At 35.8% G+C, this 22,395-nt stretch overlaps 2 protein-coding genes across 3 annotated transcripts in view; one reads left to right on the top strand and one right to left on the bottom strand.

Annotated features, from left to right (window-relative positions):
• Positions 1 to 22,395, bottom strand: part of LOC130027372 (platelet glycoprotein 4-like) — a 253,284-nt gene that overhangs the window by 154,770 nt on the left and 76,119 nt on the right. The window contains exon 1 of one of the 2 annotated variants that reach the window (XM_056118093.1): positions 19,038 to 19,055. The exons of the other annotated variant lie outside the window; for it this stretch is intronic. The gene's annotated coding sequence lies outside the window, so the exon portion shown is untranslated. Of the gene's footprint in view, positions 1 to 19,037; positions 19,056 to 22,395 lie in introns of those variants that run through there. 2 annotated transcript variants of the gene reach the window in all.
• The window catches only part of GNAT3 (G protein subunit alpha transducin 3), a 52,057-nt gene that overhangs the window by 213 nt on the left and 29,449 nt on the right, over positions 1 to 22,395 (top strand). The window contains exons 2-3 of the mRNA XM_056118097.1: positions 12,375 to 12,417; positions 18,223 to 18,364. Of these exons, the coding sequence (XP_055974072.1) occupies positions 12,375 to 12,417; positions 18,223 to 18,364 (185 nt within the window). The remainder of the gene's footprint in view (positions 1 to 12,374; positions 12,418 to 18,222; positions 18,365 to 22,395) is intronic.

Raw genomic sequence — 22,395 nt, 5'->3', positions numbered from 1 at the left:
TTACCATAAGGACCATTTATTAGGAAAATGTTTAGAAACTTGAAAAGGTTATATATATGATTTATAACATAAAAATGTTTTCTTAAGAAATTATTACATATTTTATAAGGATATAATAGTAAGATAACTCCATTTCTCTGTCAGTAATACAATTTATGTTATTGAATGCTGTCAATGATCTTGTTAGTATAATCAAAAAAAGGATGACATTTGCAAACTTTTAGTATATTTATATTCTCCTCCATCTCAGGAATTATGTCTCTTCTATATTTTTATTCCCTCAAAACTCAGCACAATATGCCTAATGAATATTAGTACAAATTCATTAAATGCCTAATGAACTGAAATAAAAATAATTAATGCATCATACTTTTGGTCAAAATATTAATGCAGTATGCACAAGAAAAAAGAACGCATTTATGATATTATGATATTGAAAATATAAAAAGAATAGACAAAAACCTTTTATTTAATCATTGTTGTGTTTCTACTGCCAGTTGTTATATTCAAATAAATTTTTATGTCACAACTATGAATCATTCCTATGATCAAATATCTTTCTTTATTAAGGTGTCACTTTACTGACTAAAATGTTCCCTATGACAAGAATGTCTTAAGAAACAATGGTGGAATTACCAGTATTTGTTCCTTAGAGAAAATGAGTTTGTCCTTTTTACCTACAACTTTGTGGTTCCACACTTGCCCACTAGAAGTAACCACCTAGAGGTTTTTGGCGACTTAGCAATGTGTTGAGTTCAGTGCTTATGAAACCAGGAAACATAGTTTCCCTAACATTCCAGAGTGTTAATGAGAATTTGATAACAGTGAATGGAAGTACACATAGAAAAAATCAAATAAACCAAGAGAGGAAAAGTCAAGTACTTTTACAAATATGTTTTGTGGACCTCTTGTACAAAGAATAACAGTATAAGAGTGGTGATTTCATGAACTTTAAGAAATTTTTATCTTTTTTTTTCCTTTTTGGGTCACACCTGGCGATGCTTAGGGGTTACTCCTGGCTCTGCACTAGGAGTTACTCCTGGCGGTGCTCAGGGGTCCATATGGGATGCTGGGAATCGAACCCGGGTCAGCCGCGTGCAAGGCAAATGCCCTAGCCGCTGTGCTATCTCTCCAGCCCAGGAAATTTTTATCTTTGAGTAATATTGTAAAAAATAAATATTTTAATAAACCAGTTTTGCAGATTAAAAGTACTGATTATATAAAAGAAAGCATAACTGTCTCTATTGTAGATACAAACATGTCATTAGTAGTTTTTATGCATCTTTGACTTTCCCAATACAATCTTACTAACATGTTTTGCTCTATTATCATTACATAGTATGCTTGGTTTTATTTGGTTTCGACAACACATGCACTGAACTTTTTAACGATTTTTTTTAAATACACAAAATGAATCATACTCTTGTATGCTTTTCCTATTCCAATTACACTTCAAACACTTGAAAAAAGTGTTCCCTTCTGAACTCTGGGTTCTATACAAGCTGATTCAATTGTCAAGATCAAAATAAACTCTTGTCACACTGCTTTTATTTTAGTTTTAAATTTTTTTAGGTTTTTAAAAATGGAATCATCATGAATTACAAAGTCACAAAGATATTTACGATTGAATTTCAGGCATCTATTGTTTCAACTCCAATCCCTTCACCAGTGCCCTCTACCCTCCACCTACATCCCCAGTATCCTTCCCAACCCCTAGCCTGATTCAATGGCAGGCACATTTCCCCATTCACCACTGTCCTTTATATCTTCTCATCTTCACATCCCTGTATTAAAACATAGAACATATATATGTGTATATGTGTATATATACATTATATATGTATATGTGTATATATACTATATATATATATATATATATATATATATATATATATATATATGGGGCTGGAGCGGTAGCACAGTGGGTAGGGCGTTTGCCTTGCATGCAGCCAATATGGCCGACCCAAGTTCGATTCCTCCACCCCTTTCGGAGAGCCTGGCAAGCTACCAAGAGTATCTCGCCTGCATGGCAGAGCCTGGCAAGCTACTCGTGATGTATTCAATATGCCAAACACAGTAACAACAAGTCTCACGATGGAGACGTTACTGGGCCTGCTCGAGGAAATCGATGAATAACGGGAGAACTGTGATAACTGTGATATATATGTGTGTATGTGTGTGTGTGTGTGTGTGTGTGTGTGTTTTCCTCATATCCCCCAAGTTGTCACCTCTGTGGCAGACATTTCCCTCTCCCCCATTGCCCTTTTTACCCTCCCCCAGTGTCATTTTTAAACTGAATTCAAATCCTCTAACATACTCTTTATAGGCAACGCCACATCATTGAGAAATGTTCAGTGAAAATTAAGTGTAAACTGAACATTTCTATAACCTCTCCTTTACATCCCCTTAGTAACAAAATGGAATGTTCCATCACTTAAACAATGATTCTTTTACATATATGTAGTCTGAACAAGAGTGTTTAAATTTAGTGCATGCCAAGTAGGACTAGCCAAATCATCTGGTATCAGATTCTGAGTGTGTAACTCTAGTATAAGTTATAAATCTAAAAAGTATTATTTCCAACTTTCATTATTTCTGAAGGGAGGTGATCTCTAGCATTGATTCGAAACTAAGGACAGTTCCTGTGATACTTGACCTGATGGTGCCAGTTAGGATACATGCTCTCCTGGCAATGTAGCACTGCCAGCCCATCTGTGCTGGAAGTTGCTAAGGTGCCATATCCTAAGGGACTTGGAATCAAAGGCAGAACCTTGCATGCTCCACACCTTTGAGCTACCTTTTCCTCAAACTAATTTCCATCCTTACATCGATCCTTTATCTAATGTATTTTGAAATGTTCAAACACAAAATATATCTTTCCAAATTTATATCTGTATATGTACCACTTGGTATTATTTATAACTGTATATGTACCACTTGGTATTATTGGAAAAAAGGACCACTGAATCTCAAGTTCTCAAAATGCTACTTTACAAATAAATGATCATTTTTCAGACAGATTTCTCTTTTATGATATATTTAGACTTTCAATAAAGCGGTGCCAAATCTATTTATTCAGCAAAAGTAGGCTTCTAGGAAACTCAAAAATGGCTCATATTCCTAATATATTTAATAATTGTGATCAAAAAGTGATACGTTCTTTTATTAAAATATATAAATGCTCCACTTAGTACATTTTCTTAAGAAAACATATCAATGAACACAGACATTCTCATTTATTTTTTGGGTAGATTTCCTGTTAGCTTTTTAAAAAAAGTCTTTAGTTACAAAGAATTATCCCAAAAATATATAGTTGAAGTGCTATGTATGTATGTGTGTGTCCACAAAGGTACATAGAGATTAATTTCTTTTACCCATTCCTAATTAAATCTGTGTCCAAGTAGAAATAGAAGAAAATTCCCTTAAACAAATAAACTGTGTGTATAAAAGTCCTCAGTAATTGTCATACTTAAATCAGTAATATTTAACACTGTTAATTATAGATAGTAAGCAAGTATCTAAGATTAATGATGTGACACAGTTTCCTGCCCTTAACCTTCTCCTCTTAGTGCCCTTACAAGGAGCATGGGGATTAGGCAGATTTCATACTTGAGTAACACTTAGTTAGAAAATAAAGTAACAGATACCAGGGTTAAAAAGGCAAGCGATCTCCACTAGAGTATTTGCTAGAGTAAATGTTTGGCCCAAATCATTGAAATGAAATAGGTTTGCTCTTGTTGCTATGTTGGTTTTGAGGTCACACCCAGAGGTGGGTGCTCAAGGCAAACACTCTGGGTCCTAAGCTTAGGGCAACTCTATGCAATGCTAGCTGGTAGCAGTATTTGGGGTTTGTGCAGTGACATGACTTAAATTCTTGCATGTACCATATGTTTCCACTTCACTGAGCTAATAGTTTTTACTGAGGTTCAGAATAAATGTAGATATATACATAACTATTTTTGTTTGCTAAGAGGGGCCAGGGCTATGCCTCAAAAGGGTGAAGCACACACCAAGCAGGGGCAAGGATCTGACTCTTATTCCTGGCAATGACAGGCCTCCTAAGTGCTGCAGGGTGTGACACTGGGCCTCCAGCTGTGTCAGCCTAAGCAGTACAGCGACACTGGTCTAAGTATCACTCAAGTGGCTCTTCAGCCCAAAGCATCTCCCTTCCACCAAAAGTAAAAAACTTAATTTTACTGAATGCTCAATATAGGTATTAAAATATAGTAAAACTATAACAGTGGGGGCGATGGGGAATAAATGGAAGGGTTAACTAATCACAGAGCCTTTTAAGAAATTAGAAATGAATTAAAAAAATCAGGGACTAGAGAAATAGTATAGCATGTAGGGCATTTGCCATGGACATGACTAACCAGGGATTGATCTCAGCTTCTCATTTACCAAACCCCATTCCCATCCCTGACCCTGCTCAGCCCCGCCAGGTGTGGCCCAAACACACAACACACACACACACACACACACACACACACATACACATACACACACCCCAAATACTAACAAAATTAAGTTATACTAAACATTTTTTCCTACAAAAAATAGCTGGTAAAACCTAAAATAAATTAACCCTGATTTTCCACCCCCTGCCAAAAAACAAAAACAAAACACCCAATTACCAGAATCAACACAAACCTCAATTGTATTTCGAGTCTGCTTCACCAGAATACATGTGATATTGATAAATTTCTTGGCAAATATAAGTCCATTTCAGATCTGTATTGAACAAGGATATGGGTTCACACATGGAGATTGCTTTCAAGGGTAAAGTAAAGTAAAGTAAAGGCCCTCCCGTTGATCATCGATTTGCTCGAGCGGACCCAGTAACATCTCCATTGGAGACTTTGTTGTTACTGTGTCTGGCATATCGAATACTCTCGGTAGCTTGCCGGGCTCTCCAAGAGGGGCGGAGGAATCGAACTCGGGTCGGCCATGTTGGCTGCGTGCAAGGCAAATGCCCTACCCGCTGTGCTATCGCTCCAGCTTTCAAGGGTAGGCAGTTTAAAATTCACATCCATATGAAAACAATAAAGTAACAGAACATGTACTTAAGGTTAAACTAGAGAATGCTTTAAACTTTTCACCAAAAAACACTGAGATAGGCCAGAGAGACAGTACAACTGGTAAAGTGCTTGCTTCGTATGTGGCTGACATGGGTTTGATACCAGTACCTCAAAATGTCTCCCAAACTCCACTAGCACTCGGCTAGGAGTAAGACCTGAGCACAGAGGTTCCAGCCCTACGTATTTACCCTCAAGTTCAGTAGAATCAGAATAAGAATAATTCCTGAGCACAGAGCCAAGAGTAAGCCCTGAACACTGCTAAGTGTGTCCCAAAGGTCAAAGGAAAAGATAATTTGAAACACTGCTACACATAAGAGTATAGAAAATCTAACTTATTCTGCCTAAGAGGTACATATTATTAAATGAATTCTATAAAATTAAGAAACTGACTCTCAGAGAGATTTAACTTGGTACCCTTAAAGTCAGAAACGAATGCAAGCCCATGTTAATTTAGTTCCAAAGCTATATACAATTACATTCTTTTACCCTCAGCCTGACCTGTTAGAAGTGCTGTCAGGTGGATAAGAGAGGTCATTCCCTCTTGGTCCATAAAAAAGGAAAATATTAAGTGGAACAAAACTGAATTAATTTTAAAGAGACAATCCTAAACATTTTTTGTGTGAATGGTCTGGCTCTGAATTATTAGATATTTTATAGCAATATGTCAGTAAAAGATGACGGTTTGTATATTAGTATAAAACAAATGAAGTTGAAAAAATTTATAAATACTGGTATGTGTAATCATCAGGCGACTAGGAAGTCCACTGCTCTCTCTTGCCAACTGTATTCAGTGGTCTCGGACCATCTCCCCATCCGGGAGTGCAGATGTCATATGGGCGGACGAAGGAGGAAACGAGGACTAGACTAGTTGGTGATCAGTTGCTATTTATTCCATTCTCCCCACTGCCTGTTCCAATCTCACTCAGCCCCTCATTAGCATCTCCCCCTGTCTCCCTCACTCATCTCTCTGTACTCCCACTCGCTGCCTTGGTCTCTCCCTAGTCTCTCTCCAACTTCCCAGCATTGGTGGTAGCAACCCCGTACCCAGGTCTGGTAGCACAATCAACATATCAAAGCCCTTCCTGATCACTGTTCAGTCTCACCGGTAGAAGTACCACCTAGGATTTTTTCTCATTTCCTTAGTCCAGTAAGTTCATTAACATCTTAATTAACTTCTTAATTCTACTTATTAAAATTAGTTATTTTACATAGACACAGGGCTGGAGCGATAGCACAGCCGTAGGGCGTTCGCCTTGCACGCAGCCAACATGACCAACCCGAGTTCTATTCTTCCGCCCCTCTTGGAGAGCCCAGCAAGCTACCGAGAGTATCTCGCCCGCACGGCAGAGCCTGGCAAGCTCCCCGCGACGTATTCGATATGCCAAACACAGTAACAACAAAGTCTCCCATGGAGACGTTACTGGGCCCGCTCGAGCAAATCGATGAACAACGGGAGGGCCTTTATCTTTTTACCTTTACATAGACACAGGAAGAGATACATTAAGCTTGTAGGGTGGCTCTGCTGGGTACATCTTGCTATAGATCTCAGACTAAGCGCTCAGGCCAAATTTAGTCTTTCCTAACCCAAACAGGGTCCTGATCCAGTTCCTTTGGATCATATTAGAATTTGTCCATGACCATGCTCTTAACTTATACTTAAGTATTATGGTGCTTTGGCCTGACCCATTTTGATGCCAGGGTAGCTCACAGCTTGCCCTGGTTCCATCCAGTCCCTCATTAGGACCCTGCTTTTGGGGTGCTAGAAAGTAAGGGCAACTGAGGCTTAAGTCGAGAAAACAGATTTCCGGGAATGAATGTTATTCGAGTCCATTAACTCCCAAGTTACAAAAGCATAGCATTAACTGTCTTTCTGTGTCTATACAAAAAGGCCTTTGCTCTGAATTAACTATGCAAAGAACTTAAGGAGAAGAGAAAAGCAATATTCACAAGTTAACAGCGTCTGATTAGTAGATAAAAGTAATTGACCAGTTAGGGAAGCAAAGAGCTTACAAACAAACACAAAGGAAAGGGAGCACTATGATGGGAGTAACCCAATAAAATTAAGCTCCCTGTGGAAAGAGAGAAAGGACAAATCAATATTATCCTACACTGGTATCATTTTGATTTTTAAAGTGTATTCTTAAAAAGAAAATACATTAAACTATTAATTTTGGAGTCATGAGAGTTCATTTGCATTGGGGTAGATTTGGGACTCTTAGTATCAAAATCTTTATTGAACTATTTATATCAATCAATATACACTGCTGATTGGTTTTAGAGGTTTCTTCTGTAAAGCTTTATGATTTTTAGATCATCTAAAAAATCTTTATGCAAGATAAGATGTTCAAGTGCATATTATCATTTTGCTATTATCACAAGATATCGCTGGAGCGATAGCACAGCAGTAGGGCGTTTGCCTTGCATGCAGCCAACATGGCCGACCCGAGTTCGATTCCTCCGTCCCTCTCGGAGAGCCCGGCAAGCTACCAAGAGTATCTCGCCCGCACGGCAGAACCTGGCTAGCTCCCCATGACGTATTCGACATGCCAAACACAGTAACAACAAAGTCTCCAATAGAGACGTTACTGGGCCTGCTCGAGCAAATCGATGATCAATGGGAGGGCCTTTACTTACTTTACTTATACATGACACTGTTCAATTCTAAGTATAGATAGCATATTGCTTAAATTTGGGGTGGGGAGTCAGATAAAAATGTGAAATAAAAATCTTTATTTTTTTAACTTTTATTAGTGTAACACCATGAGGTACAGTTGTAGACTTAAAAATAAAAATCTCTATTATTAATAATGAATTTACTATTAAAACATCAATTATTCATGCACTAAATAACTATTAGAGACCTTATCAAAAGAAATGAATTCTTCAATTTTTAATTCTAATAACATTTATTTTTATTACATTTTTATTTTATTTATTTAATTGTATCTTATTCTAATCTCTGAATTAGATAATAATTTTAATGATGACTATAATATGGAAAGAAGAGATTATTTTAGGATAACCTTGGTCTATGTGAACATGGTGTTTTGGTGTCTATATTTGGCTCTGTAACATTATCTAATATAATAAGAATGGGATGATTAGTCTGAACTAAGACCCAGAAACATTGTGGGAATGGGAATCACAAAGTTATTACTAAAATAGCTTTCTAGGGGAGTTCCAAGTAATAAATGACATAAATTTCCTGTATGAGTTTTCCTGTTAATCCTATAGTTGGCTATACTGGATCTACATATTAGAAAGACTAAATACACCACATAAAGAAAGGAGTGATTTTAAAGGATTTTAAAGTGATTTCCAAATCTTTTAAAGGAAAATATAATGTTTCATATATAATTTCATAAAGTATGCATGTTATTTTTAAAAATGTTTACTGGAACTGAGGGATGTTTGGGAAGTGGAAGAAAGGTGGCATCAGATAATGGTGGAAAGGTATGGAATTGCTGGTGGAGAATTGGTGTAGCAACTATAAAATAATGACCCTCATATTATTATAAAATGGTTAAATAAGATACAGCTAAATAAATAAAATTAAAATATAAAAATTAAATTTAATTTGTTATTCTACTTCTGAGGCAGGGCTGGAGCAATAGCACAGCGGGTAGGGCATTCGCCTTGCACACAGCCAACATGGCCTACCCTAGTTCAATTTCTCCGCCTCTCTTGGAGAGCCCGGCAAGCTACGGAGAGTATCTCGCTCACACAGCAAAGCCTGGCAAGCTACCCGTGACGTATTCGATATGCCAAACACAGTAACAACAAAGTCTCACAATGGAGATGTTACTGGGCCTGCTTGAGAAAATCCATGAACAACGGAAGAACAGTGACAGTGACTTCTGAAGCAGACCATGGATGACCAATTACCTTGAATCACTTAGAATAGCATAACTCTCACTAGAAATAGTGTTTGGGCCCAAATAGTACAACAGATAGGTCACTTAACTTGCACGTGTACAACCTGCATTTGATCCCTGGAACCAGTTATGATCCCTCAAGCCTGTTAAGTAGTGATTCCTGAGTGCAAAGCAAGGAGTAACCTCTGAGCACACCCTGAGGTGTGGTCCACAAACAAACAAATGAAAAAAGAAACAGGTTGGAAATTTGCTATATTAACATTTTCCTAGTATGTCAATCTTGTAGCATAATACTATAATTCTTATGCGCAAATTTATCACCCCAAAACAAAAGTAGGTGAGAGAAACAGCAGATAAGTTGCTTGCCTTGCATTCAAACAAGTCAGATTTGATCCCAGCCACTGCGTATGGTGCCCTTAGCCATACCAAGGGCAATTCCTGAGAACAAAATCAGGAAAAGCCTTGAGCACTGACTGGTGTCGTCCACTCGGCCATAGAGGGGGAAAAAAACAAACAAAAAAACAATAGTAGCTGCAAGTTATAAACAAAAAACTCAAGCCACACGAGTGGCTCTCCGGTACAGCCATGGCTCCAGAGGCAAAAGGACTTAATCCAGAGCCCGGCAGCTTGCAGCAGAGAAGTGAATGAACCATATGTTAAACTACAGTGCCATGCCTCCCCGGGGGTGGGGGTAGGGGGAAGGGTGTTGCTCCCTTTAGCCTCCCCCCACCCCCACCACCAGCAGCAAGGTGGCCACCGCCTCAGAGCTTATTGGAAAGCCAGGTATGAGCTGGTGGTGACGGAGCAACTATAGTCTCATGGGAAGGAGGTTGGTACCGGCTCGTCTCTCACACCTTACCGAGGTCAGGAGTTGCCCCCCACGAGTGGCTCTCCAGAACGGCCATGGCTCCAAATGCACAGAAACCAATCTCATAATTATCTGGCTCTTTGCAGAAATCCCTCCAGACTTACCTAGTAAAATATCAGAAATCCAAAATCATTTGGTTCTCATAACCAGCTATAGAAAACAAATTATTTCACAATGCCTTTTCAGCAATTCTGATTGTTGGGGGGAAATTCTAAACAATAATGGTGCATCTTTTGTCGAAATAATGAATGTAATCAAAGTAGATAGAGAGTTATGTAGAAATCATCTGCCTAACAGGCATTGGGGAGGAGTGAGAGGGAAGAATATTGGGGTTCTTGGTGTTGAAAAATGAGTACTGGTGAAGGGAAAGGTGTTTGATCATTGTATGACAGAGACTTAAACCTGAAGGCTTTGTAACTTTTCCCACAGTGATTCAATAAATAAATATAAGAGGAAAAAAAAACTCAAGCCAAACAGCAAATTTGTTCAAAGCCAGCAAACCATTATTTAAGGCTCATTGGTTTACTTTTGCACTTTCATGAACAGGTAATGCCTAGCCACAAATCGTTGTCTTCTGAAAATCAGATGAGGCTATATCTAATGTGATTTTTATTTTATTTTCAAATGATTCAATCTTATACATAGCAGCAATAGCTATTACATAAGAAGATTCTATTCAATGTAACAATCAGTTTGTGTTTTAATGAGATAAATGAAATTCTATGAAGAAAATTAGCAAATTGCTGAGTTAGTTTTGCTTTTGCACACTATGTTATCAAATTTCACACCACGTGGTGTGTGAACTCTGGTAGTATAAAACCATAAAAAAGAAAAGTGCTAGAGGTTTGGAAGAGCAAGATTTATGTTTAAAGTATGGTATTCCTATAATTTCACCACTATGGTTTATTTTTATCATGTAAGGTGGGCAATTGTTTCAAATAACAACACAAAACAGGTAAACTGACAAACAAGACAGAACACAATTCTACAGAGTAGAATTAAACTTAGATGTGTCTATATTATCAAATATTTCAAGTCAGGCAGAAATATGGCATGTGGAAAAATAAATATAAATAAATAATATATGTATTTAAAGTATAAGTTTTTAATTTTCCTTATTTCACTGAGATTCTATCATGAATTTGAAACTTGTCTACAGGCTTCAGAGTGAAAAAATAACCAAAAGGAAAAAAATTCTCTTCCCAGTTAGAATTTATCTTGCAGTGATAGAAAACAGAGAAAAAATTAAAATAATATAAAAATAATTTGGAAGTTGTAGAATAAGTTCAGTGTTAAGGGAAAAGTGCAATAGTGAGATAAAAGTAATGAAGGTGACCGTGGTTAAAAATTAAACAGGAGAGCAAAGATTCTCTGATTCATATGTTACAATCTAATTTGAATAAAATTTAGATATTTGAGGTAACCAAAAAGCATATCATTCTTAATAATAGCACAAAATAACAGCTGACCTTACAAGAATATGAAAACCTTTTTGTCATCTTTTATTATTAAGCTAATGCAAATCAGAAAAGCCTATTTGTATTCCTCTTAAGCTATTTTAGTTTATGTTTGTATATACGTATGCTTATATATTTATGAGCTTCTTCAATTAATTTACTTTTTGACTTATTTTTATGAGTGAATATTCTTTATGCAAATTGATATCAAGCTGTTTCAGCACTATATGTTTAAAATGTAACAAATATTTAGATTGTTTTCTTTAGAAAACATTGAAGTTTCCTCATGCCTGGATTCTTAGATAATATTAGTTTATGCTTTATTCTATATAGTAATTTGCCAATAATTTCATGCTACTTATACAATTATAATCATCTAATAAACTTTTGAGATATGTGTTGTCAATTTACAGAACAAAATTTAAATGTTAAAAGAATAAAAATTCCTCTCTTACACCCTTCACTGTCTCTCTTCCTTTCCCCTTTTTTGCCTCTTCTCTCTCTCTCTCTCTCTCTCTCTCTCTCCTTGTCCCTCTCTCTCTTTATTTCTCTCTCACACACACAACAATTTTATTCAGAGCTGATCATAATATTTTATTTCAGTATGTTTTAGTATTCACTTCAAAATACTCTTCTTGTCAGAAAGAACTCAAATATGCTCACGACTTGAGCTATATTCTAAAGCAATAATTTACTTTTGCTTGATTTTTTAATCAAATTCAATGTATGAGGAGACATTCTGGGGCAGCACAGGAAGATGATCTAGAGATTTTAAAGTTAAGGCTACTTTCCTTGGATTTTCAATTACAATAGTTGATGTTTTCCCCTATTATTATATTATCTTGACCTGGCAGATATGCTCGAACTTGAGCCAGACCCATCTGAATCTGACCTCAACATGGAAGCATTTAATTTGCTTCTGCTATTCTGGGGAGTAGACAACTGCTACTTTTTAAAAACATGGCAGATTTTTCTCCTTCCTTACTTATGGAATTTATTATCAGTTACTTACTTATTAAAAATGGTAATTATCAACTTAATATCTGTAAGAATTTTTGGCATACCAATTAATAACACTCTCATGTTTCTCTTGCAGGAGCTGGAGAATCTGGGAAAAGTACCATTGTCAAGCAAATGAAGTATGTATTCCTTATTTTAAATATTTAATATTTATTTGATGTCTGTCTATATATTTGACTATTTTAAAAATAAGTAAATTTGGAATATGATTGAAATTTTTGAAATATTAATGGCAACATTGTTATACTTCGTGTGAACATTCCATTTTATTTTTAACAGAAAGCATAATAGAGTAGTATTAAAATCTCATTTTTCTTTTAAAAGTTGTTTCTCAATAAGATGAGCACAAGGAAAGTTATGATTTAAATGTTATTCTGGTAATGACACAAGCTTTTAATAATATTAAACTTAATGGGCTGGAGTGATAGCACAAGCGGGTAGGGCGTCTGCCTTGCACGCAGCCAACATGGCCGACCCGAGTTCGATTCCTCCGTCCCTCTCGGAGAGCCCAGCAAGCTACCGAGAGTATTCGATTCGATATGCCAGACACAGTAACAACAAAGTCTCCAATGGAGACGTTACTGGGCCCGCTCGAGCAAATCGATGATCAACAGGAGGGCCTTTACTTTACTTTATTTTTATAGTCTTAATAAACCAAGACACTTAAAATATGTCAAAATAGAGAAAACCATATTTTTACCTAGTTATTATCTTCCAACCACGAATACAATGTAGATTTAATTTATTTTCACAATTATTTTTTTAATTATTTTTATTTAGAAAGCTAAGTAAGTAAACCTAATTTTTTTCTTCTTTTTCAACAAGTAGGAATAAGTGTTGGAACATTAAGTGAACCTGCATTTGAAATAAAGGAAATACTGAGCAAAAATATGGTATTGTTCAGTAATGCATGATTTAATGAATAAAATGATCATTAATAAATGGAAATAAATAGGTAAAAACCTCACTCTTCTGTCCATAAAATTTTAAAGGACAATTATTATAATGATAGAAAATAATTTTATCTTATTTTTATTTACATGGTATAGGATATTGTCTTTATGACATATCATATGAGAATATGATTCAAGTCAATGATAGAATTGTTTACAATCTGAACGAGTATTTTCTTCTCTCTAGGTTATAATATCACGTAAATTTTACATAAACCAATACTTAAGCTGCATTTTTTAAATTACCTGTCACTTATATCTGCAACAAAATTTTTACTTATACTGTCTCTGAAGAACAAGACTCATTTATCCTGATCACTGAATATATGGTTGATGGGTTCTCAGATCCACCCCTGTACCTGAGTTACATTTCATTCCTTTATATTACACAACTGTGCTGATTATTCTTTTCTTTCAAGTTGCAAATAGGATGGAATCCTTATATCCCTTTTAATTATATGAAATTAAATGCAGCAAATAATAAGAAAACAAAAAGAAATGACCAACTATCCGGTGGCATACAGTTAAAATTGAAAAAAAAAAAACCAGAAAAACCTTCACTAAGCTATAGGGCTAGAGATATATTTCAAGCAGTAGAACACTTGCCCAGCATGTGCGGGCTCCGAGCACCATACCTGGAAAGGCATGGACTCCTGAGTATTGCCAGGCATGGCCTTGGTAGTCCCCAAGCATCACTGACCTAAATACTGCCAGTGTGTTATTTACTCAATAGAGGTTCCCAGCACTTCCAAGTATGGCTCCTACAACACAAAACACACACATGCATACACATGGTAAAGAATTTTATTCATTGGTACATATCTTTTAAGAGAATGATTCTAGTTAATAAAGAATTGTTACAACAAAACTTCCTTTCTTTCTATATAATAAGATCATGAAAGGTCTATATCAACCAACACACACACACACACACACACACACACATACACACACACACATTTGTATATATGACTGTAAGTAAAGATAAGCTAGAAAATCTAGTATATCTATGATTAGCACCTGACACACAAACCCAAAGATTATTAAAACAATAGGCTTTCCAAATATAAGTACAGGAATCAACTATGAAAAGTTCACAAAAGACAAAGTTCAAACCATTGTATGTAAATATCTTTGTGTAACCTTTAATGTTTTTTGTTTGTTTGTTGTTGTTGTTTGCACGCAGCTGGCCCGGCCCAGCCGGGTTCAATTCCTCCGCCCCTCTCGGAGAGTCCAGCAAGCTACCAAGAGTATCTCGCCTGCATGGCAAAGCCTGGCAAGCTACCTGTGACATATCAATATGCCAAACACAGTAACAAGTCTCATGATGGAGACGTTACTGAGCCTGCTCAAGCAAATCGATGAACAACAGGAGGACCGTGACCTTGACCCTTGTTGTTTGGGGCCAAACTCAACAGTACGCCCGGCTCTGCACGGAGGGATCATTCTTGACATGCTTAAGGGACCATATAGTCTGTGGAGATTGAACATGAGTCTGCCATATGCAAGGATAATTCCCTATCTATTGTACTATCTCTTGGACCCCAATAAGATATACTTTTATTAACTAATTTTCAAATTATATTACTCAGTTAAAGTGAGGCTTTAAGAGTTATGTGTCAGTCTTAATTAAAAAATTGGTATGGAAAATTCATAGATGTTTTAATACCATGCACACTAATAATGAAAATACTACCTACTGATTTCAAGATATACTACTATTGTATTCCAGAGTCCTTATTAAATACAATAGGACACATGACACTGTCCTCCTGTTGTTCATCGATTTGCTCGAGTGGGCCCAGTAACATCTCCATTGTGAGACTTGTTGTTACTGTGTTTGGCATATTGAATACGTCACAGGTAGCTTGGCAGGCTTTCCCATGAGGGCTAGATATACTCGGTAGCTTGCTGGGCTCTCCAAGAGGGGCGGAGGAATTGAACCCCAGTCGACCAGGCTGACTGTGCGCAAGGCAAATGCTCTACTGCTGTGCTATCACTCCAGCCCATTAAATACAATAATTTTTTTAAAGTATGAAAATTATGTATTATAACTATGTATGTGTAAAGAGCTTTATAATAGTCTTAAAGTAATAAAAATGTGATAAAGTAAAATATTAACATAATACAAGAAAATAAATTATGAAAGTATGGAACTATTTGAACTTTGCATGTAATACTTCCCATACACTATGTTATGTGTATACAGGAAGGTTTAAGTAGAGAAAAATATTTATGTTAACAGTAAAACCAAGTTAAAAATCATAAGCATATTTATTTCAACTAGGACAAAATAGATACATTTTGTAGTATGGGTAATCTTATACTAATCCTTTAAAGAAAGTTGCTCTCAATGGTAGGTTCAAAAGATAAACTGCATCTTCATTGAAATTTTTCTAAGAAAATAATTTGTTAGTTTTTACAACTAAAAAAAAATGTAACCTTATCCTGCCTCAAGGTTAACTTTACTTTTCCTCTTTCCATTTACTTTCAGCCATTTCCATCACATTTGCCTGTGGATATCACAGAAATACCCTTAAAAATTATTGCTGTTTTATAGAATTTTTTGGCCCAGTTTTAATTTTAGTTCAATCTATGGGACAAATCAGAATGAACGACATCAAACTTCTCTTCCCATCTGGCTTTATTCCCGCCAAATGATTACAGCAATAGCAGCTACAGTGACCTTTCACCTTCTCATCAAGTTATGCCACATCTACACAAGTTGTCTCCAAGCACGTCATTTATCCCTGTTGCCTTTGCCTTAGATCAAACCAGCATTTCTAGTGTGGTTTAATAGTGTCTTACTTAAAAGTTTCAATCACTCTCCTATTCTTTCCACTTCATTATCCATACTGCCATCAACTGATCTCTTTTAAAATCACTGTATAGTCTTTCCTGAATTGAAACTTTTATTTATACTATCAAATCTTGCCATGGTACATAAAACACTTCAAAATCAATCCAATACTTGTCTAACTTATTTTCCATATGTACCATAAATTCTCCCGTTAAACTGCTTCCTCAAACACTGAACATTTTAAATGTCATGGATGAGCATGTTATAGAAGGCAGTGTAAATAGGTGACCTAGATCACTAGATCTAAAATTAAATTGTGTTTGCTGACCAACTGTCTCATACAATGAATAAATAGGGGGTAATCTTTGATTGTATTGTTTTGCTTTCAGTAAAAGTTCCATCATCCTCTTATGAAGGATCGGGACACAACTTATTCTAAAAAGCAAGCCTAAATCCCCCAATGTTTATTTGTAACTGTCTACTTTTATGCAATAATTAAAATAATTTTCCAATTTCAGCTATTGACAAATGAGATTTCTTTCATGAACATTTTTTGATGGTTCTATAAAGATAATTGATGAACTTTTTATTAAAGTCTTTATTTACTTATTTGTTTAATAAGACAAGGCAAATATAGTAATGTCTAAATCATAAATTAATTATTAGAAAGAATATATAAAAAAATCATAGCTATTGGCCAGCAGTTAAGGCATATGTTAGCATGCAGTTGGACTGGATTTGATTCCCTGCACCATAATATTCTGAGTATCACTGAGTGACTCTGATGATCCCCAGCACCACTTGGCCTGGGTAGCACTATATGTTGTGTTTTTAGTATGAGTTTCTGACCCAGTTGACAGTATCACCAGAAGTGGCCTCCCTGACTGCTGAGCACTTCTTGGGAGAGTTCAAAACAAAAAAATTTGTAAGTATAGATTTTATTTACTCTTTGATTGTATAATCCTTAGTTTCAAAATCTTGGAAAGCACTTGTTATTTTATTTCCCATACCAAAGTTAATATGCCTTGATAGAATGAAATAGTAGCACTGCCTGTAGCACTGTCCTCCCATCGTTCATCGATTTGCTCAAGCGGGCCCAGTAACGTCTCCATTGTGAGACTTATTGTTACTGTGTTTGGCATATCGAATACGTCACGGGTAGCTTGCCAGGCTTTGCCGCGCGGGCGAGATACTCAGTAGCTTGCCGGGCTCTCCGAGAGGGGAGAGAGAATTGAACACGGGTCAGCTGGGTGGGCCATATGCAAGGCAAATGCCGTACCTGCTGTGCTATCACTCCAGCCCAGAGAATGAAAATCCTTAGTAATATGATACCTGAAATTTACCTAATAAAGACAGAAGATTTTAAAACACTACAAACAGAAAGGAACAAGAACTAGCATATATACATACTTTAGATCTAATAGCCAACTTTACTGTATTCTCCCAGAAATTGTTAGTAAATTGTTTACTTGACTTTAGATTGAATGGAAAGAAAAGTTCAGCCAAACAAAATGTGTAGGTATTTCAGCTTTGAGAATTCAGTAGCATGTACACAGATGGAAAAGTGACAAAGCATTTAATAGTTTGTAATTATCTACATTTTAAAAAAAGATGCCTTTGTTAGTGCTATAAATAGAGAACAGGCACTCCTATTTCCTAGTGTGTCTTAAGTGATAGGAAAAGAAATGACTGTTCTACTAAATTACTTCACTTCCTCTAGATAACATGTTGTAAACACTACACAAAATTTTATAACTCTCTCTCTCTCTCTCTCTCTCTCTCTCTCTCTATATATATATATATATATATATATACTTTCCCTGGGAATGTAGAACACTTTCTCCTAAAAAGATAGAAATTATGTAAATACAATGACTTTGCTTTATACCTTTTACTCAGTGTCCATGGAGTGAAATTCAAAGTCATTTTCACCTTAGGCATGAGTTACTCAGGATGGTGTATCAAATAACAGGGTTAACAAAATCTGAAGTATCACAATTGCTCACATTTAGTTTACCCATATAAGTAAAATTCTTATTTAATGAATATGTGTTTAAACAAATATGAATATGTTAATACAAACATTTATTAAATCAAATTATTCTTAATGTGTTTTGATATTACAATCAATTGTTCAGCTAAAACATTTGTTTTTACTGTTTATATTATAGAATCATCCACAAGAATGGTTACAGTGAGCAGGAATGCCTGGAGTTCAAAGCAGTAGTTTATAGCAATACATTGCAATCCATCCTAGCTATTGTGAAAGCCATGAATACACTTGGGATTGATTATGTAAATCCCAGAAGTTCAGTAAGTATATAAATAATGAACCATTAAATAGTAGAACTTCATAAATTTGTAGTACTAATTAATACAAAAAATTTAAGCACGTAAAATGTGAATTTAGGAAACAAATTCTATTTAAAGGTTTCTATATTCTTCAAATAAAAATTTTTCTGGTAGACTTTGTAGTATGACCATATTAAATCTTCTGCTAGTTCCTAACTACTGCCCCGTAATATACTATATTATGCAAAGTTTTATAAATACAAAAGCATTTGTTTCAAAAAGCAACCTTTGCTATATCTGGATTTATTATTTCTTTAAATTATGAGTCAATTTATAATTACCATCATATTCAATCACATTTCAATAAAGTTCAGTGATAAGACAAAGACTATATAACAATAGGAAAAAGACTTATTTATTAATATCATTATTTTTAAAGTAAAGTGCATAAGAGTATTCATAATATATATGTACTCAAATAGTGATAGTTTCATATGTAGTAAAATTGAGTTTCATTTTTTATGTGTTTTATAATATTTTGTTTAAGTACATTTAAATGTACTTACCATAAAAACAGCAATGTACAAACATATCACAGTACTTTAGTTGGCAAGTAAAACAGTATTATTCGAAGAACAATAGTTGACCACACCCCCCCTAAAGAAATCAGCATGAACAATTCACAAGAGCTCACCTATTTCTCTATGACCCCTTCAAGAATGGCTGGTTGCCTCCAGAGGATGTGAACTGTTTCCCAAATGACCCTTGAGAACTCGTTATTCTAATAATAAAAATAAAGGGGAACAGTACAGTAAGTACAGAGACTCAGATGAGTACTTCTCTCCCCACCACCTGGCGGTAGTTTTAGGGTTAGACTGTCGGAGTCCCTTAAGAGGAAAAGAAATGTCCTCTTTTCTTGCTGCCTGTCAATTTTATAAAGGAAATCCTGTTTTGTTTTGTTTTTTGACTTTCTGAAAATGAACATAAAAGTACTCCCTACGTCCTTAGAACAGATAGGTATTCTTTTTTTTTAACCTATCTATTCTAAGGATGTACAGAGTATTTCTGTTTTTAATTTAAATAACATTTTTTTTATAAAAATCCTAGTTTAGGTAATAGGGTTACAATAGTTTTTAAGATTCGGCTATTGATGTACAAAGTTACTGCACACTTCTGCCACTGAAGTAAGTGCCTGGGATTTTTCTATCAGAACATCTGCTAGTCTTGTATTTTTTTTTTCAGAACTTGACTTGAATAAGTCACCCAGTACTGCCTAATGTTTACAGATTACACTTCCCTCTCTTATATATTGGAGAAGAACTCCTAATACAGAAATTGAGGTTCAATATCCTTTAATTTCCTATCCTTCCTTGACTTGGTGGTGTTGTTCTTACTTAAGAGTTCATTTACCTCTTTGACACTGACTTTTTCAAAGAACCTAGGATTTTAAACTGTCCCCAAGAAACAAACTCATATATCTCTGCTGTTTAAAGACATGATTATTAAGAGCCAAAGAGTAGCAATATGACACTCATTAAATGGTTAAACTTTAAAAAAGAAAAATAATCTCTAGTTTCCCTTATAGGGGGATTTTTATTGAATGCTTTAAATTGCTTTTAATGATTAGGAATATTCAAATTTTTTTCCTCCTAAGCAACAGGGGCTTCTGAAATAGGTGTTTCTTCTAACATATCTAACAAGCTGAAAATCTAAGTCTTGCCTAGTGCTACTTATTTACATATATTATGTTTCTGACAGCCCCAGTTTGTAAACAAGTGGTATCAGCAATCAGAGAAAGGCTGAATTGGTTGGGTAAGAGACTCTTAAACTTTCAGTCAGATAGGGAAAAATAATCACGAATCACGAATCATGACCATCCTGTTATTCGTCGATTGCCTCGAGCAGGCCCCAGTAACGTCTCCTTCATTCTAGCCCTGAGATTTTTAAGAAAGTGCTATATTCAAGGCTCTTTAGGAGAATGAGAACCAACATTATTACTGGTATTTGGCATATTGGGTACGCCACAGGGAGTTTGCCAGACTCTGCTGTGTGGGCAGGTTACATTCGGTAGCCTGCCAGTTTGTCCAAAGTAGGAATGAGATAATAAGATGTCATAATAAGATGCCGCACGGCCGCAAATACAGCCGCACGGTTCCTGGAGCTGGGTTTTATAGTTTCTGAGTCTTGGCAGTTGATGGGATTACACGGCGCCAGGAGGCCAGTTGGTGGGTGTGACCCCCGCCTACTGGAATTCAGAGGATCTGGTTGGAGGATGCTCAGCCCCAATTTGAGTACGCTTGGAGATCTCAGCCCCGGGACCCGCATGCCTTTGTTCCTCTGCCAGTACCTTCATGTGTGCGGAGAGTGATCTCAGCATGGTGGTGGCTGGTTCTGGAGGTCTTCGCCTGCCGGAGCCCTGGTCGGGAAAAACAATAGATTATATAAATTATTGCCATTGTACTGATCTAAAAAAAACACAATTTTTTTTGTGAGACATCATGAGGTACAGTTGCAGACTTACAAATTTTTGTGCTTGGGTTTCAATTATACAATGATCAAATACCCATCCTTCCACCAGTTCCCATTTCCCACCACCACAGATCCCAGTATCCCTCCCACCCCCCATCCTCCCCACCCCACCTTGCCTCTGTAACAGGGCATTCCCTTTTGTTCTCTCTCTCTCTTATTGGGTGTTGTGGTTTGCAAAAGAGTCAATGGATGACAATCATGTTTGGTCTATAGTCTACTTTCAGCATGCCTCTCCCATCCTGGGAGGATCCTCCCAACACCTTTATTTGGTGTTCCCTTCTCTATCTGAGCTCCCTTTTCCCCTTTTGTTTTTGTTTTAAATCTAAAAATTTATTTTGTGTATATTTTTAGATTGTATAATAAAACTGTCAGTAGAATAATCCAAATACTCCTAAGGAATTGGTATTCTTCTCTGGAGTTTCCATGTCCTCACATACAAAACATTATAGTTGTCAGGTACTAGATAGTTCATATTTTGATTTTAACTGATGTAAACTTCAATCATATTCTTTGATATTTGTGTTTAAATAAATACACACTCTACCTGGCTTAAACTGTTTATTTAACAGATTCATTGCTAAACATTTAACTTCTGTGTGACTTTAATAGTTTTGGCATCCTATTGTTATGTATTTAGCATTTAATTTTGTTTACACATGTTTAAATAACTTTGCATAACCATTCACGCATCACACAGAGATAAATTCAAAAAGGGAAAAGATCATGATTGAAGATTTACATGAGTCACAATGGTACTGTGTTTCATATTTTTAAACAAACTGTCACTGTCACTGTCACTGTTAATCGATTTTCTCGAGTGAGCCCAGTAACGTCTCCATTGTGAGACTTAAACTACTTATTCTAAATTTCTCTGCATCCACAAAATAAGTTCCTCAATAAATGACAATGACTAAGTGGAAAAAGCATAAACATTAAAAATGCACTTAAAAACAAAGTATTATGAATGTAAACTTGTAATAAATATTAGGAATTATTCCTTCCAATAATCATTTTGAACATAAGCTCATTAAAATATACGTATAGGTTCTACACATTCAAAACCATTTGAAAACATTATTTCATTAAAATATTATTCACTGTCAGGTAAATTCTAATGACAATTAAGCAGAAAATGAGATGCAAATTGTTATGCCCCCATGATAGACAAGCCTGATATTGAGCAGCAAAAGGGACAGTAGGTAAGATTACACCTGGCCAACCTCAGTTTGGTGTCTGATGTCTCATACGGTCTTCTAAGCAATACCAGAAGGGATTCCAAGTGCAGAGCCAGTAGTTAGACCTGAATAGCACCAGATATGGCCCAAAAACTGAAGAAAAAAGAAAAAGGAAATCACGATGGAATTTATTCAAGTTGAAAGGGCCTTGGAGGTTCAAGCAAAAAAATATCCATTTATTTATTTATTTATTTATTTATTGCTTTTTGTGTCACATCCGGCAATGTACAGGGGTTACTCCTGGCTCTTCATTCAGGAATTACTCTCAGAGGTTCTCGGGGGACTGTA

This window comes from Sorex fumeus, unplaced genomic scaffold (assembly GCF_029834395.1).
Source record: "Sorex fumeus unplaced genomic scaffold, SorFum_2.1 ptg000037l, whole genome shotgun sequence".
Classification (NCBI taxonomy): domain Eukaryota; kingdom Metazoa; phylum Chordata; class Mammalia; order Eulipotyphla; family Soricidae; genus Sorex; species Sorex fumeus.
Note: the sequence above shows the minus strand (reverse complement) of the source record. Positions and strands in the feature narration are given on the sequence as shown.